The 18,293-nt window shown below is 35.7% G+C and overlaps 1 protein-coding gene across 3 annotated transcripts in view; it reads left to right on the top strand.

Annotated features, from left to right (window-relative positions):
- Nucleotides 1–18,293, top strand: part of LOC111865416 (VPS35 endosomal protein sorting factor-like) — a 32,742-nt gene that overhangs the window by 5,866 nt on the left and 8,583 nt on the right. For all 3 annotated transcript variants that reach the window (XM_023853428.2, XM_023853427.2, XM_023853429.2), the window contains exons 7-14: nt 1,362–1,533; nt 5,657–5,930; nt 6,548–6,729; nt 8,490–8,633; nt 10,741–10,913; nt 11,329–11,491; nt 12,311–12,503; nt 14,992–15,131. In XM_023853428.2, the coding sequence (XP_023709196.1) occupies nt 1,362–1,533; nt 5,657–5,930; nt 6,548–6,729; nt 8,490–8,633; nt 10,741–10,913; nt 11,329–11,491; nt 12,311–12,503; nt 14,992–15,131 (1,441 nt within the window). The remainder of the gene's footprint in view (nt 1–1,361; nt 1,534–5,656; nt 5,931–6,547; nt 6,730–8,489; nt 8,634–10,740; nt 10,914–11,328; nt 11,492–12,310; nt 12,504–14,991; nt 15,132–18,293) is intronic.

The following is an 18,293-nucleotide window of genomic DNA, read 5'->3' as shown; positions in this document are numbered from 1 at the left end:
TGGATGTGTTACGAAGATTACGAGAGAGTGTGCGACGAAAACGGTCAGAAATGTGGAGAAATGGGAACTGGTTGCTTCACCACGACAATGCTCCAGCCCACACAGCTTTGACGGTCCGACAGTTTTTGACAAGCAACAACATGATGATTGTGCCTCATCCACCTTACTCACCCAACCTGGCTCCGTCGGACTTTTTTTTGTTTCCACGGATGAAGAGAAGTCTGAAAGGAAAGCGATTCCGTGATGTGGATGAAGTCAAAGAAAACACGCTAAAGGCTTTGAACAGTATCCAGCCTCAAGAATTCCAGCACTGTTTTGAGCAGTGGTAAAAGCGTTGGGACAAGTGCATTAATGCACGTGGACAATACTTTGAAGGGGACTAATATACAGTTCAATAAAAATGCAAAAATAAAAAATAACAAAAATAAATTCTGGTTATTTTTGGGCCCCCCCTCGTACATAATTTAAAACACAGATTCTTTTGTTAAGCTGTGTAGTTGATATTTGAAACACTTTTGATATTTTGACTGTCTAACAAAAGACAAGGAAAAATATTTCTGTTGTATGCATTATTGAAATATTTTGTATAATAAGGTTAGCAATAATGGATTTGCAGCTGCAATAAAAGGGAATAGAAATCAGTGCAATAAACAGCACTGCAAGAAATATATTTGGGAATTATTTAATGGAGTACACGTTTCACTCTTATTTGCTATCAGATCCTCATCAGTTGAAGTGGAGTACAAATAAAAAAACTTCGTGGTTCTAGTCCGCAAGTGAACTATACTGACTGAGTGACCGCCACTTGTCAGTGAAGTTAGTGCCAACTTTAGCAGATAGAGGCTGTTGCGTGGTCAGCTCAACGAATCCCCATGGCCATTAATTTCGGTTTTATAGACTAGAGCCACTATTTCCTTGAAATAGCTTCTCAGTTATCCTCATGAGGCTGAGTGGACCCTGTTGCAGACCCACTACTTCTCAGAAAATCTGGTAGCGCTGGGAATTGAACCTGGCCCTCTGGATCTGTAGCCAGGAACTCTGACCACTAGACCACAGCATGAGGAATTGATAATTGCAGCTCAGTAAGAGAGGCTGTAGGAGCCACATCACTATTTTATATACTCCAAGAGAGATTTGTAAAATGAAAAGATTTTGTTTTGTAATACCCACAATACACAGAATAGTGCAAAGGATGTTAATGAATGAGATACTGTTTGTAATGCCTTGTTGTAGTCATTGTAGATGTACAGTAGGTATTTGTAATGAGTTCATTGAAAAAATAATTCTTATATGAAAATAACATTTTATTTATACCCGATAAGTTGAGTATGTAACATTGTTAATGTATTCTTGTGCCACAGCGAGTTCTCTCAAGCTCTTCTGCGCTTGACACGAATGATACGTGGCATTGGAGATCCACTTGTAGCAGTTTATGCACACTGCTATTTGTGTCGAGTTGGTATGGCTGTTACTACAGGGGACAGAGAATACATTAAAGAGAACTTCTATGATTTTGTGGCATCCTATAATCAAGTAAGCTATAATAATTTTTGTTTGTATAGTTCAGTCAACAACATCTGCTAGATATATCAAGAAACCAGTTTAAAATTTATTACTAGCAACTTGTATGTTACAATTGAATGGGAAATCTGAGAGACCTTCATATTCTTGTTTTTGTATATTTTTGAAGATGAATTTACTGCAAACATATTTTAAGCACGTTATGGCTAATATTAAGAACTGTAGACAGTTTGCTTATTTTGATGGAAAATGCTCTTATGAATAAACAGTGTAATTCTATTCCATTTCCTGTCACCTACACTTTAGCAGACAAAATTCCTGTGATGTATTTTTAGACATTCTATGCTTTATAGTATTGTTACATGTACACCCATTGCTAGGCAACAGGTTGGTAAACACTTTCCTGTTAACACAGATTCTTGGTAAACAGTCCATTGCTAGATTATGAAATAATTCTGACAATAATAATTATAAATCTTGTAATAAGGCATGGTTAACATCAGGAATTAAGACCTCGCGTATTAACAAAAGGAAGCTTTTCTTAATTCAGAGAAATAGCAACTATGCAAATTTGACTAAATATTATAAAGGATATTGCAAAATTTTATCAAATGTTATCAAATTAGCCAAAGAACGGTATTATAACAATATCTTAATCTGCTCAGATAATGAAACTAAAACTACTTGGAATATTATAAAGAATAATTCAAATATCAAATCAAATGCTCATAATATAACTTCAGTTATGGTAAATGATAATCTGTCTTCTAATGGTCAAATTATAACTGAGACATTTAATAAATATTTTGTATCAGTTGCTGAAACATATACACATGGATAACTGTGATGCTAAAGTTAAACTTAGTTGGGAAAATCCTATATCTTACTTATTCAATGTATTAAACAACCGTTTCCTGCTATTAATTTGAAATGTGTATCATCTATGGAAATAGAAGACATAATGAACTCACTAAAAATAAAGAATTAATTTGGATATGTTGGGATATCAACAAAAATTTTAAGATATAGCATTTCTTACATTTCTTCTCCTCTAACTTATATATGCAACATAATGTTGGCTACTGGAATTTTTCCAGCAAGATTAAAATTTTCTGAAGTAAGACCTATATTTAAAAGAGGGGATAAGAGTAATGTATCTAATTATATACCTATTTCCGAGTTAACGTCATTTTCAAAGATTTTTGAAAAAGTAATTTATAATATAGATTATATCATCATATTAAATATAATTATATTCTTGCTAATGAACAATTTGGTTTAAAGCATGGTTCGTCGAAGCACATAGTGTCCTGTCATTTGATTAATAATATATTGACAGCATTAAACAACAAACTGCTTGTTGGTGGTATTTTTTGTGACCTACAGAAGACATTTGACTGTGTTAATTATGATATCTTGCTGCCAAAAATGGAATGCTATGGTATCTCAGAAAGAACTTATAATTTAATTAAATCTTATTTACGACAAAGATATCAAAGAGTATTGGTTGATTTTGATTAAAAAAAATATTACTCTGAATGGCAATTGCTTACTGACGTGTTCCTCAAGGTTCCATACTTGGACCTTTGTTGTTTCTGTTACATGTTAATGACTTGCCTAATGCAATATCTGATATATTCAATCCAGTTTTGTATGCTGCTGATAATAGTTTGATAATTACAAATCCTGACACTCAAATGTTTGGAAAAATATAAACACTGCTATATTGCAAATAAATGGTTTTATATTAATTTATTATTAATTTTGGAAAAAAAAAAAATATTTTCTTCAGTTTGTAACTAAAAACTCTAATGTAACAGATCTTCATATACAATATGAGAATAAACAAATTTCTATATACATAACATGAAATTTCTAGGATTAACAATTGATAATAATTTATCATGGAATTACCATGTTGAACCAATAATACCTAAATTAAATAAAGTGTCTTATTTAATTAGATTCTTGAAATCACTCTTGTCTCAAATTATTAAAGATGGTTTTTTCTTATTAGTTCACTCAATTATATCATATGGTATGACCTTGGGGACAGAAGAGGATATTCCCATTTGAAGGAGAAAGCTCTAGATCGCATTAAGTGAAGGAAATGTTTTGGAAGAGACTGTGGACATGTTGTCTGACAGATTACTGATGAATGAATGAATGAATGAATGAATTATATTTTGGGGCATATCAACTCATCGTAAAATTATATTTAAATTTCAAAAAAGAATAATAAGAATTATTATGGGTTCTAATAGTAGGGACTCCTGCTGTGATCTATTTAAGAAATTACATATTCTTCCACTCCAGTCTCAATATATATTTTCTCTACTTATGTTTGTTGTTAACAATAAAGAGTTTTTTAAAACAAATTAAGATGTTGATGGGCGTAATACAAGATTTAATTATGATTTACATTTTCCAGTAGCAAATTTATCAGTATTTCAGAAAGGCGTTAGTTATACTGGTATTAAACTTTTTAATCATCTTCCTTTGGCTCTTAAACAACTTGTAAATGACACTTCTAAATTTAGAGCAGCCCTAAAGAGATTTCTTCTCACAAATTCCTTCTACACTGTAGAGGAATATTATTGTTGGAAATAAAGATTTAGATTTTTGTATTTTATTGCTGCTGTTCCATAAAAGGAGCGTTGTTTACATTGTCTGTGCAATTGTCTACAGAACGAAACATTAGGGATATGATTGGATAATTGTGACTGAGAAGTAGGAGTGTGGAACTCATGCAAACGATATACTTGTTGCGAAGTTGTTGACTGAAGTAAGGAATAAGAGAGTTTTAGTAGCAACAAGTACAAATAAGTAAGTAAAAAAAGGTAAAGCTATCCCTGTAACAGGCCATGAAGGCCCATAGGTTGTGAGACGTTGAGGGTCCCACATTATCTAGACAATCGGCTCAAAGATGGCAGTAAGGTTGTCAGCCTTACGCGCTGGCTGCGCTTTGCTCCCCAGGAAAGTTATTTAATTAATTCCTGGTACTCACTTCTGTTAGAGGCTGAGTTGACCCCAGGGCCATAGTGTGGCTGGAAGGATTAGGTCAGTTGAAAAATAGTCCAGTGACCTCATCAGGACTTGAATCTGTGACCTTCCGGCTTGTAGCATAGTGCTCCAACAAGTACAAATAGATTGTTTTAAACCATAGATTGAGTTTTTTGGTATACTGTTTTATTATGTAATTCTGTAATTGGCTTTATTTTCTTGTAGATTTATTTTAAATAGAGATGTTGTATACAGAACTGACAACATTTATTTTATGATGGCTTGTTACATACATTATGAAATGTATGTCGTTTTGCTTGATACATGTATTATATTCTGTGGCAAGTTCTGTATCTTGTACCAATGATCGATCTTTGAATGCAATAAAGATATGATATAATATGATAACAGAAGACGTGTTCTCAGTGTGGTCTGTGCCATGCCCAGTGGTAGGCAACAGAACTGTGAACATGTCTACGATAATAGGTGTTTTCTGGGCATGGTCCATGCCAAAGCTTTATATGGGGATAACAGAGGTCATTTATTTGAGTAGTTGCTCTGAGAAGCTGTGAATCAAGGACACAAAGCTGTCAAGGAAAAGAGCTGGGAGTACAAGGATGAAAATGGAGCATGCCCTTAATGAATTGTGAAGAATAGTTGAGTACAGATTAGGATAGAGGAGTACTAAGTGACTGAAGGCAGGAAGACTTCATAGTGATTTGAAGTGATAGTTTCTGTGTTGGGATTTGTTGCTAGGAGACGACTAGTGGAAACAGAGAATCCTAGTGCGTGTGCAATGGTGAACTGTAAATTGTGTAAATCAGCTGTAGCACTGTATTAATGGTAATTAAGAGAGAGTAACTGAAGTGCCAGTAAATTCAATCTGAAGTAGAACCTGCTATTTTTGGCATGTGTACCCCCATACACATGACAGTACGAATTCAAAAAAATTTCTGTTTTATTTTCGTCCTTGGAACAGGTGGATAAAAAATATATATATTTTAGTTCTCAACATTTTTTCCTTTCTCCAAGTCATGAGTAAGAGATTCTTTCTATGTATGACGATGATTTAGCACATGTTTCTAACCTTAACATTTACAGTATTTTATATGGATACTGTTTTTCTGCTTAGCTCTTTAGCCCCAGTGTTCGAGCAGAATTAAACAGACAAAAAGTAGACCTGTCTACATATTTGACACTTTACACTCCTGCTCTGGACTGGATCTTACAAGGTGTGGCAGCCAATGCCCCTGAGAAGCTTTTAGTAGAAATTCTAACCCGATGCAAGGAGAAATGCAACAATAGTGCACTTCTGCTCAACACAATCATGGCTGCGTTCAAACCGTCATATATTGCAGCACGTGCTCTTCAGTTCATTGAAATGGTGTCAGCTTGTGATGAAGAGGGTGAGTCTTTGACTCTGTCACTATATTTTATAAAAAAAAAAGCGTACATTTACCTTGTCAGTTTACTTTTAAGTTATTCATTCATTTACATTTATTTATTACCTATTTGTGTTTTAAAACAGCACACATGCACACACTCACATATTTATTTACGTTTTCCATAATTATTTTCGCACTGTGTTCTCTAAATATAGGGAATATGAAACACATTTCTGTATGTACTTATAATTTCCATGCAGTGGTCAGAAGCTGCAGTTAATATTGCAATGTCAGATTTATAATTTTAGGCCTTTACATTAAAAATTTTGGCAAGCCATGGAGTTTTGTTTCCCACATGCAGCAGATGAAATGTATTAGTAACCCCGAAATTGTTTTTAATATAATTACAATTGTAATTGAAGCATAAATATAGACCTATGCTTCAGCTCAATGGAGTGCCTGGGGCATTGTACTGTAGAGTTTATTTCGTAAATAAAAACTGTACTGAAAAGAAAGGCTGAATATTAATTTCTGAATTAATGATTAGAAACCTCTGAGTCTTGTGTACTTGCACAGTTGTACCTATATGTAGGCGAGTGAGATTAAATCATGTGAAACCATATTGTTTCCATGTACAGGGTTTCCACAGTACTTGCTGTTTCGAACACTGGGACTGTGTTTGGCACTGGCAGACCCTCCAGCTGAACATCGTCTTCAAATTCTGAATGATGTGTGGCGTGTAGTTAGTCGCCTGACAGATGCAGGCCATTATGTGAGCTGCGCTGAGGTGTGGATACAATTTGCTGTGAGACATTTCTCGGTATGTGAAAGAGAATATGCTACTAGGGAACTAGTATTATTACAGTCAGGTATTAAGACACTTTCATATTACAGAATATCTTGTGGTTTATCTTCATCTGTTTCTTATATGTGTGTAAGTCCAGTCATGATTATTCATATTCATAATTTAGCCTGGTATAAATAAAACTGAAATACGACGAATTTTTAAGTGGCCTTACATTCTGTATTACTTCAATAAATGATTTTACATTGTAAAATAACATTTATGGTACATGGTCAACATTAGTATCATGAATGTGACAGCATACTTCAAGCTGTTTAATTTTTTCAGATATTCTTCAAACAGTGCCCTGTAGTATAGTGGACAGTACATGTGATATATTTTCCTGTTGGTCCCATAAACTGTTTGGTATGGAATCATATAAAAGAAGGTAGCAGGTTCAAGTCCCGATGAGGTCATTGGATTTTTTTCAATTGACCTAATCCTTCTGGCAGTACTATGGCCCTGGGGTCGACTCAGCCTCTAACAGAAATGAGTACCAGGAATTAATTAAATAATTTTCCTTGGGAGTAAAGCGCGGCCAGCACATAAGGCTGAGAACCTTACCGCCATCTTTGAGCAGATTGTCTAGATAATGTTGGACCGTCAATGTCTCACAACCCTATGGGCCTTCATGGCCTGTTACAGGGATAGCTTTACTTTTTTACTAGTTTTTAACAGGTAGGTATCTGACAATATGAGATCCATAGAATTTAAGGGACAGGGAATTTTCCTGTCACAGTGGCCTGCACAGTGTTGTTGACACACCACCAATTTATTGAAACATTTTAATGAACTGTATTGTATGTTTTGCTGGTTGAACTGAAAATGTATGTGCTTTTCTGATCACTTAAAACTTTATGCACTGTTCTGGTCCTTACCATATGAACAACTGCCTATGATAAAAGACTTTTTAACACATACATTTTACATCAACAGCTACTTGATCTGACAGTAAACACGTATGGACAAACAAACAAACAAATTCTGTCTGACACATAGCAAAACAGAGTTTCTATGTATATCTTTCAAGCTACTTTACACTGTGCCATACTATTACAGGTCACTTTTGATATTAATTCCCATAGTAAATATTTCTTCTTAGCTTTTAGTGGATTAAACTCATACCAGTTCAGATTTCATATTCATCTTTCAAATGGTCTTACTGATCTCCTTGTTTGTATTGAAGATCCAGGTTTGGAGTGTTAGTTATATATTTTTGTAACGTGGTTAATCATTTTCATCTGTAATTATCTATTTTTCTTCAAATACTGAATAAATATTTAACTTTAGTTGTGTATCTTTGTTTATAATTTTACTTAACCCACTATATCCTCTCAGAGTTTTTAATAAACATCATTTCCATTGGTTGAATGGAAGTCAACTTTGACTTCCATGTGAATGTATGGGAACTGCCATTACTTTAAAAATTTACAAGTTCTCTTATTTTTTTACTGAAGTGCAGGCTTATTTTGTGATCAATTTGTGTTTACTGATTTCAGATTCATATTGCAAGAAGTCAGACGGGGTTAGGTTGAATGGCCACCTCTTTGAAATTTTCACACTCATGTTTTTATTTCTTATGTGGGGAACTCCATGTAGTATCTATCAGCAGCACTTTCACAGTATCCTACTGTTTCCCCACAGTTAATATGCAGCCACTAGAAATTATAAGTTAACTATAATTCAATGTACAAACTATTTTTTTTGGGGGAATTCTGTTTGCATCTATGTTTTAGTCCAGAGAAGTAAACACATTCCTTGGTGATATCATCCGTCACATGACTCCAGAAAGAGCATATGAACATCACTATCCACAACTGCAAGCTGTTGTAAACAAAGTGCTTACCCATACAAGAGATTTTGAATCACTGTTTACCATGGTATGTTACACTGCATAGCATACTGTGTTTTCAGTGTACTGGTTAAGTAAATGTTTTCATATAGTAAAGGCCACATTATGTGTGTGAAGGGGAACTGGCTATTCTGATTGAGATTGTTCATGGTGTTTTTCAGTTAATCGAGGTAAATGATGTAGTAGTGCCTTCAAATAGGCCAAGACAGCTTCCATCCAAATACTTCATGACTGTTCTCACATCTCACTTCATGTTACATGACCTCTGCAGCTAACACATTATCATTCACTAGCCTACAAATCAATCACTCTACCAATCAACTGAGTATTGCTAATGTTGAAAATTTACTTGTTTGAGAAGATTTGGTACATGTGATACGAGAATTTATGGTGAAGAAAAGATTGTCTTCATTGTTTTCCTGAACACACTATTGCTTTACTTGAATTAATGAAACAATTTCATTTTCTCTGTTCAGAAACAACATTATTCTTAGAAACATTCACATTTTATATTATTCTTTGATACCTACATTTGTTTTGGAAGGGAGCCGGGATAGCGTAGTTAGTATAGTGGCTAGACCGTGCCATAGCTCAAGTGGTTAGTCACTGGCTTCCCACCGCGGTGACCCGGGTTCAATCCTGGGTCTGGTCAAGTGGGATTTGTGGTGGACAAAATGGCACTGGGTCGGGTTTTCTCCGAGTACTTCGGTTTCCCCTGCCAGTCTTCATTCCACCAAATTCTCCATCATCATAATCACCCGGGGCAGGCTACAATAGGCCAATCAGTGGCTGCTGTGCCAAGTGGACCCAGTTGGACTCCACCCCCCACTAAGTGAACTAATATAGTGACTAGCTATGGGCTGGAGTTTGAGTCCCTGTGAGGTCAAGAATTTTCTCTTCTTTAGATCACCCAGACTGGCTATGGGGCCCACCCAACCTATCCTATGGGTACCCGGGCTCTTTCCCTGGGGGTAAACTGGCCGAGGAATTAAGCTGACCACTCAGCTCCAGCTAGTGACAAGGTCAAGAAAAATGTGGATCTATACATCCACTCCCCCATATGCCTTCGTGGTGTAGTGCTTAATTAGTTAAGTACTGACGCTGATCATTCTGAGCCCTTATTTATTTGGATGATTATAGATGACCATGAAGTTTATTTCTAATTAATTCTCGGTAATTTAAATTTCAAAAGTCTTATGTTTCGATATTACTGGAAATGTATTGTGATCTTTAATATCGTATTTCATTGTCTGGGACGTGCAATACGGTGTTTATGTTGAAAACTTCTAGATTCTGGCAGAAACAAGAAGTCCGGAGTTATGACATTTACGATCAGTCATAAATTTAGCTCGGGTACAGGGAACCGGACGCGCCTAAAAGGACAAGTCAGAGCTTGTTACAATTGCCTGTGAATGAGGGCCAGTATGATTGGGTTGCCTCGTTCAAGCTTCCCACGGAAGATGGGATGAAATGTATATGTCAACACCATCTTTCGAATTCCCGGCCCAGGCGTGCAAGCCATTCCACAAAAGGAGAGACTTTTTCACAATATTCCGAACTGAACGGACGTGACCCTTGCACGCTCCGAGACATAGCTAGCCGATAGTGTAACGCTGTAACTTAAAGCTAAGAATACATTAATTTAACAGTGTGGTGAATTAGCAGGTGAATAAACGTCAATTGGCTTAACTCTCAGAAAAACGCTTTCTTCGGCATCGCTACCCTGAGACTCATGCGAACCGACCCAGCTAGTTTCCCGTACCTATGCCGATCTTCCTTAGTTTGATCTGTGAGAACAACTTCCAGTAGCCATCATACACTGTCCTAAGGTAGAAACAGGTGTAGCAGGGATAACACCATTCCGACTGCGCTAATACAAAACAAAGGTGGGTTGGAAAAGAGCGGTGTTAGTACAGAGACATCCCTCAAGACATACATACAATTTTTAAATTCTACAATGAATAATTTTGTGTTAGGAAATAATCAACAAAATTGTTTTGTGTAGAGAATTTGCAAATATAGCAGTTCAAATGATGGGTTTTATTCAAGAGGAGAAATTATTAAACAGTAATCTGAGTGATAATTTTTTTATCATCCAAACATGGAATTTTAAATTTTATTTCCTGCCATTGCAGGACAAATTTTTACCTCTTCTAGATCTCTTTCAAAAGGAAAGCATAAAAGTGGAAGTATGTAAGAGTATCATGGATGCATTCACTCACAATAATGTTCAACAAGAACCAACAAATGACCCAGTTATTATCAATGCTCTGATGTTTATCTGCAGAGTTATGCATGATTCTGTCAAGTAAGTGTAGCTTTTATGTGTGTTATAATAATTTTGTATCTCATGGACATACTTTGATAGTTGTGAGACATCACTCACACCTTCATGTGACAGCTGCTATGACTGAAATATCAATGGATGTAAGTCTAAATAATTTCCTTACTGAGCAATTATTATGAAATATTTAAATGAAATCTATGAAGAAATTTTGAATGGACAAAATCAGTGTGTTATGACGGTGGGTTAAGTATCATGCAATGTCTGTATCAGTAAAGTTACACCCTATAAAAAAAATTGACATCAAATTAAATAAATAAGAGTAAATAAAGAAACACAAATTTGAAGTGCCCTCACCGTCCGATATGGCGGTTTTGGGGTCCATATCCGACACTTTTATTAGTTTCATATGGCTTGTAGTTTCTCTGAAATGTTACAGTGCATTAACAGTAGATGATGAGAAGAGGCAGATTGGGAATCTTATCTCAGGTTTTGTCAAGAAAGTGGATTATGGTCGAGACTTTGAACAGCAATTGAGTTTTTATGTGGAGGCCAGATCGGCATTCCCAAACTTAGATTCTGTCCATGCACAATTAGTGCAGGTAAGCTAGTTCTTATTATTGGTTAGTTATGAAAACCATTTATAAAAGCAATTATATTTGAAATGAGGTATGAAAATGTCAAATGTAAAACACTGTTCTCATTAAGTGTACAACTAGCCGTGTTTCTGTCATTTAAACAGGGAAACTTTTGCATCTCATTTACCATGAGGAAAATGGCTGTTTAAACAAATAGCCATAACAGTATTTACTGGTGCTATTCACACACCTTTTTTAAAAAGGTTTCTCTGATTCCACTTTGGGTTCAGATATATAGGAAATACATATCTATATTTGTGGCATAAGAATATTGTACTTTTAAGTCAACAAATAAAACATGATTTAATGTAAATATGGTGTAGTAATACAAACTAACTGCAGGACTGAGATGTGAATTCTGAAGTCTATCAGTTACATAAAATACCTTTTCTTCCTTAATAACAAATTAAATCTGACACAAATTAGGTACGATACAAGATTAAAGACACCATTTAACAAGTGACAGACATGCTTCAGAATAACTTTCCTGTCTTCAACAACATGCTTTCTTTTCTTTTTTTAATTTTTACAGGAGTCTGAAGTATCTGCTTTTAATTACTGGAATGTGTATTAAGCTTTTCCAATTCAGGTTGTGGATAACTGTAACCAAAATAGAAATTTGTGTATAGAGTGTGACTGTTTTTAATATATTCTGATGTTGCATTATGATGTATTACAAAATCAGAACAGATTTAATTTAAATTGGCTTGGGTTTCATAATTTAGATTTTAATGTCATTATTATAAACAAATCAGTATTACCATTAAGGCACTTTTCTTGCAGAGTGTGAACCGTTTGTCTGTGGAGACACGACGCATTGTGAAGGGACATCATACTCGCAAAACAGCTGCCTTCGTACGAGCATGTGCAGCATACTGTTATATTACAATTCCATCCATCACATCTGTACAGACTCGACTAGAGCTATATCTGTTGTCAGGAGAAGTTGCATTGCTCAACCAGTGCTTGGGACAAGGTTGATTTATATCTTATACAGTATAACTACAGATTTCAAAATAGTATCAGGATGTCAGTACCGTATCGAGGAAAGTAGTTATGGTTTCTACTAAGGCTATATAACATGTTTTTTCCTATTGTGTGAGAAGTCAATTTAGGGATTGTTCTATGAAAATAGGTCACTACATCTTTCTCTTTAGTTTATGAGAGTTCAGATTTGAAGCTAGAGCTTTTGTAGGGATAGTTAGACAGGGATTCTGATAGGGATTTCTGTTCCCACCACATTGTCCAGAATGGCCCTGGGGCCCACCAAGTCTCTTATTATTCTGGTGTGTCTGTCCCTAATAATGAAACAGCCAGAGTATGATGTTGAATATCACCTCCATCTAGTACTGAAGGAAGCGATACATGAAGCATATCCTCCATGTCCATAACATGTTTTTTTCCTTTTGTGTGAGAAGTCAATTTAGGGATTGTTCTATGAAAATAGGTCACTACATCTTTCTCTTTAGTTTATGAGAGTTCAGATTTGAAGCTAGAGCTTTTGTAGGGGTAGTTAGACAGGGATTCTGATAGGGATTTCTGTTCCCACCACATTGTCCAGAATGGCCCTGGGGCCCACCAAGTCTCTTATTATTCTGGTGTGTCTGTCCCTAATAATGAAACAGCCAGAGTATGATGTTGAATATCACCTCCATCTAGTACTGAAGGAAGCGATACATGAAGCATATCCTCCATGTCCTCTAACTTCCTTCGCAGCATGGCTTTGAGACACAGAGACATCTTTGTTTTGCAGGACTTAGGATGGAATGTAGTCCTGCTTCTTTTATGTCTATAATTTCTTTACTTCATGTTTGCTTATGTTAGGCTATCTGTTGTGTTACTTTAGTGCTGTTCTCCCACTGTCCTATTATAATTGAATTTCCATTAATGTTAGCTTGCAGAATCTTCTTCTAGAATTATTTGCTTTATATGGATTGTACAACCAGTATCCAGTTTCTTCTGCCTTCTTACAGTATATCCTGATTTATTGGAGGTCTTTCCCCTCTTCTTGATGTCTTCTAATACCTGGTTGAGCCATCTTGCTCTAGGTTGTCCCATAGGTGTCCGTCTTTCAAGTTGCTTTTCAGGATTCTTATTCTATCCACCCCTTTTACATGGCCAAACCATTGTTGTTGTTTTCTTCTAACAGTTAAAAAATGTTGTATTGCAGTTTTTGCTTTGAAAATGTCATTTATAAGTCTGGTCCTCCTTGTAGGGATCCATGTATTAGCATTAAATGTTAGAATTATTTTAATAGATATTTGAAATTGTTTGCATTGGTTTGTGATCTCTGTGTTCCACAACATTACATTTATAATTTGAGTTTTGAATAATTTTGTATCTTTAAATTGACCTCTCCACTCATTCTGAAATTATTCATTTCCCAAAGAAATAAATAAGTACATTCTGTCTACATTTTAAACTGTTGTGTTAACTTTTGTCCTGACTTTTTAAACCTTCAGTTACCAGATAGACTTGAAAGGATTCTGACGATGGTGTAACTTCAGTTACCAATTTATCCATATTCATATTTAGTCTCTGTTCCTTTATGATAAAGTTCCAACAATTTAGTTTCCTTTCAGCTTCTTTTCACCTTTGCCCCAAATCAACCCATCATCTGCAATGTTCTCATAGCTGGTCTTTTGATTTGTCAGTTTCGTCCGTCACAGTGTGATGGAAGACTTGTGACAGGATACTTCTTGTTCTCAGTCCACTACTTGTTTTGAACCACGCTTATCTTCCTGATTTTGTTGCAACATGATTTGTATCATCATATGTTGGCTTCACATTTTCTTTAAGGTATTTTAGTACTTTTAATGCTCTTATGCGTGACCAGATCTTTTCTGTTCCTACTGTCATATGCATTTTCAGAATCTATAATTGCATGCCCCATATCCATACCTTAGTCATATGTTTCTCAGTTAATGTCAAATCTGCCATGGATCATGAATTTCCATGTCACATAATATAACATATACAACTTTCAGAAGATACATTTATTAAAGAGTACAAGGTTTTTAAGTCGTATTTAAATCCAATTCATTCTTACTGTTTCACTGTTTATCCAGGTCATTATAATTGACTATATATAGTAACTTCCCATGCATATTTATGCACATTAAAAATGCCAGTGGATGCAAACTTCTTCAAGTGCTCTCTGTTGGGAAGCAAGAAGCAAAATGAGTTAAATGATCCCAAATGCAGCCATTGGAAACCAACCAGTATATTTTTTATATGCAGGATACCTATAACTCATAATTTTCATTGAAAATAAAAGTTAATGCCCAAAACATTTCGGACATATGAACGAAACCACTGCATTTAATTTGAGTGGCGTTGTTTTCGTTTATTTGTTGTTTACAAATATTCAGTGATGCATATTTTGTAATTACATAATGAGTGAAAGTTATCAGCAATTTGTAAATCATCTGTTTGTGTATCACATATACTTTTTTTTTTTTCAGTGGATGCATGTTTGAAAGCTGCATTAAGTTTGGTACCAGGACTACCCCGGACAATAGAAGTGGATGGAAAGCAACGCAGTTCTGAGCCATATTTAATTTCATACCTCTGCCATTTCCTGTCCACACTTTTGGTTGTACCGGTCAGTCATTAGACACTCTGATAATTAGTAATTTCAGTCTCTTAACTCTTTTGAATCTGTAATTCACCTAAATAAGATTTAAAACTGCACTTCCTCCCTCACAAAAAAGAGACTGAATCTCCATTACAAAGACCATCTAATTGTTGCTTGATAGGGGAAAAACAGTTTATTCTGATAATCTTTTAAAACCCATAAATACACTCTATTTACAAAGCACTTATCATATTTCTAAAAATAGTTCTCTGTATGAGAACAGTAAATGAACAAGAATTTCTTGAAGTTTGGGACAGAAAAATTAACAAATAAACACTGAGAAATTGTTGTTATAAATTTGATCTAAAAAGTTTGAGGCTTTCATGTGCTATTATGTAATACTGAATAAGATGTATATAAGATGTGTACAATGAATGATGAGTGGCTGTGGACTGGGTGTATGACACCTGAAAAACTGAATAAGAAATTCTTAAGTTAAAGACTGGAAAATTAATGTTGAAATTAACATTGAGAAATTATTTTTTTTTTGTAAATTTGATCTATAAAAATTAGGCTTTCACATGTTATTACATAATACTGAATAAGATGTAGATGACGTGTATAAGGAATGACGAGAAGCTGCAGACTTGGACATGGCCTATTTCTAGGCATTATCCCAGCATTCACCTGGAGAAGCCACAGGAAATCACAAAGCGTGTCAGAATAGCCAGTAACATGATCTAGATTTTGAAACTGGTACTTCCCATATAAAAATCTAGGAACTACATAAATCTTTAAATATTCCATCCTATTCCTAGCAAGTTCCACCTTAACTGCGGATCTCATTCTTGTATGTACGAAAAACTGCATCCCCAAGGGATAATTAACATAGGTTTATAGATACGACTTCCTGTTCATCCAAGGCCAATGCCCTTTGTGATCATTTTCTTTTTAATTCATGGAGAGGGATCGATTATTAGCTGCAGGCCCAGCTCCCAAGCTGAAAGGCTACCAATTATAGGCTGGTCCAGAACAGCTTATACGAGGGGGTACCAAAAAGAAACTTATTTTTTTTTAAACTTATTTATTCAAATTTTAAGCACAAACCTTCAATCCCCTTCAAAGTACTCTCCACTTACACTAATACACTTGTCTAGTCTTTTATTCCATTTTTCAAAACATTGTCTAAATTCATCTTTTGAGATGCTTGACAGCGCCTCCGTCGTTTTTTCCTTCACCTCAGCAACATCAGCAAAACGCTTTCCTTTCATGTCTCTTTTCATTCGAGGAAACAAAAAAAAAGTTTTGATCATTTCGGGACTCTTCTTTCAAAGCACAGCATGCTTCCACGCGACCTTGTTTTTGTTCAGCAGTCAGCAGTCGTGGCACGAATTTCGCAGCCACCCTTTTCATTCCCAAATCTTCTGTCAAAATTCGCTGAACTGAGCTCCAAGTCACTCCCGACAGCTCCACAATTTCTTCAATGGTCCGTCGTCGATCTTCCTTGATGATTTCACGAATTTTTTCAACATTTTCATGTGTTCGGGCCGTGGAAGGACGACCAGAACGAGGTTTGTCATCAATTGACATTTCACCATTTTTGAAATGGGAAAACCACTCAGACACTTGAGTTTTCCCCATAGCATCGTCCTTATACGCCTTTTTAACATTTCAAGAGTTTCTGTTCCACTTTTCCCGAGCAAAAAGCAGAATTTCACCGCCGCATGCTCTTCACGAAAATCAACCATTGCAAAAACGACGATCACGCAAAACAGTTGTCACTATAAACTCTGCCGAAACTAGTCCTTACCTTCTGAAGCAACGGTAGTCGCCTTATTGACTCAGGAATGTTAGCTCTATGCGCTCATAGCGGCAAAACGCGGTACTACAAAAGCTCTGCCCACAAAAAAATTAGTTCGGTTTCTTTTGGGTACCTCATCGTATAACATCTGATGCACCACACCACTGTGCCAAGAGACCCACAAAATTCTAATCATAAAACCTAAATGGAAAGGACTACATGTGAGAGCTGGGTTTAGATGAGGGTATATCAATATGGATATTCAAGAAAAGGAATTTGAATGTGGAGATAGGATTGAATTAGCTCAGGATAGGATCCAATAGCACACTTTTGTTCAGATTGCAATGTACATTTTGTTTTGTCCTTAGAACTCATATTTTATATCAAAGACACTAATTTCTTAACCTGAAATGTATTTTGGTGGGGGGGGGGGCTGTGGACGTAGTGTATGTCTTTGCACAGCAGAACTGTTCCAATCATAAGAGTGAAAAGGTATAACTAATCAAAATGATAACACCATGAAGGCATATAGGGAACGTGGTGGTAAAACATATTGCAGATTTCTGTACTGGACTGAAATGAGCAGCACTTTCAATTTCACCTCTCTGGGAAAAAGCATTGGTACTGGAGAGAAGCATGGATGGTCCTTACATCTGATCTGAATTTGGTGTAGAAAAAATTCACCGAGTTATCCTGGCTTTGTGAAGAAAGATCACATTAGCAATCTAATATATTCACAAATAATAAAAGTGAGTCAAAAGATACAAGAGTGTTATGAACTTTCAATACAATCTTGATATCTCTTTTCTGCATGCTCTGAATAAATGCATTACATATTGTCTGGGTAGAAAATTTACTTGCTTTTGAGTCCATTATGTTTTTCTAAATGCTGTCCTAAAACATTTTCCCCTGCTGATAACTTCTGAACTGTTGGACAAAATCTAACAGAGATTTAAGACACTGATGAAAACTGGACAAGTTAGAGAAGCCCAGCAGATGAAGCAGTGTATGTACGTACAACAACCCATGTGATTGTGGCAGCTGTTACATTGGTGAAACAAGCAGACCTTTAGAAGTATGCACCAAGGAGCACAAATATAACCTGACATGGGGTCTGCCTGAAAAATCAAAGTTTGTCTGACATGCATACAAAGAAGGCCACAAAACATGGTGGAAGGTCTTGCAGATTGAACCAAACACCACATACAGGAAATACAAGGAATCTGCCCATGTCTCTGATAGACCAGCCGTTCAACCCAGCTTGGATGTATCTCCCATCTGTACTCCTATTATTACAGCATAAGTAAAAAAACTACAACTTTGTCCAGTGTAGATTAAGTTGGAGTAATTGTGATTTCTGTGTTGGTACCATACAGATAATTTCTCTC

This window comes from Cryptotermes secundus, unplaced genomic scaffold (genome assembly GCF_002891405.2).
Source record: "Cryptotermes secundus unplaced genomic scaffold, Csec_1.0 scaffold343, whole genome shotgun sequence".
Lineage (NCBI taxonomy): Eukaryota > Metazoa > Arthropoda > Insecta > Blattodea > Kalotermitidae > Cryptotermes > Cryptotermes secundus.
Note: the sequence above shows the minus strand (reverse complement) of the source record. Positions and strands in the feature narration are given on the sequence as shown.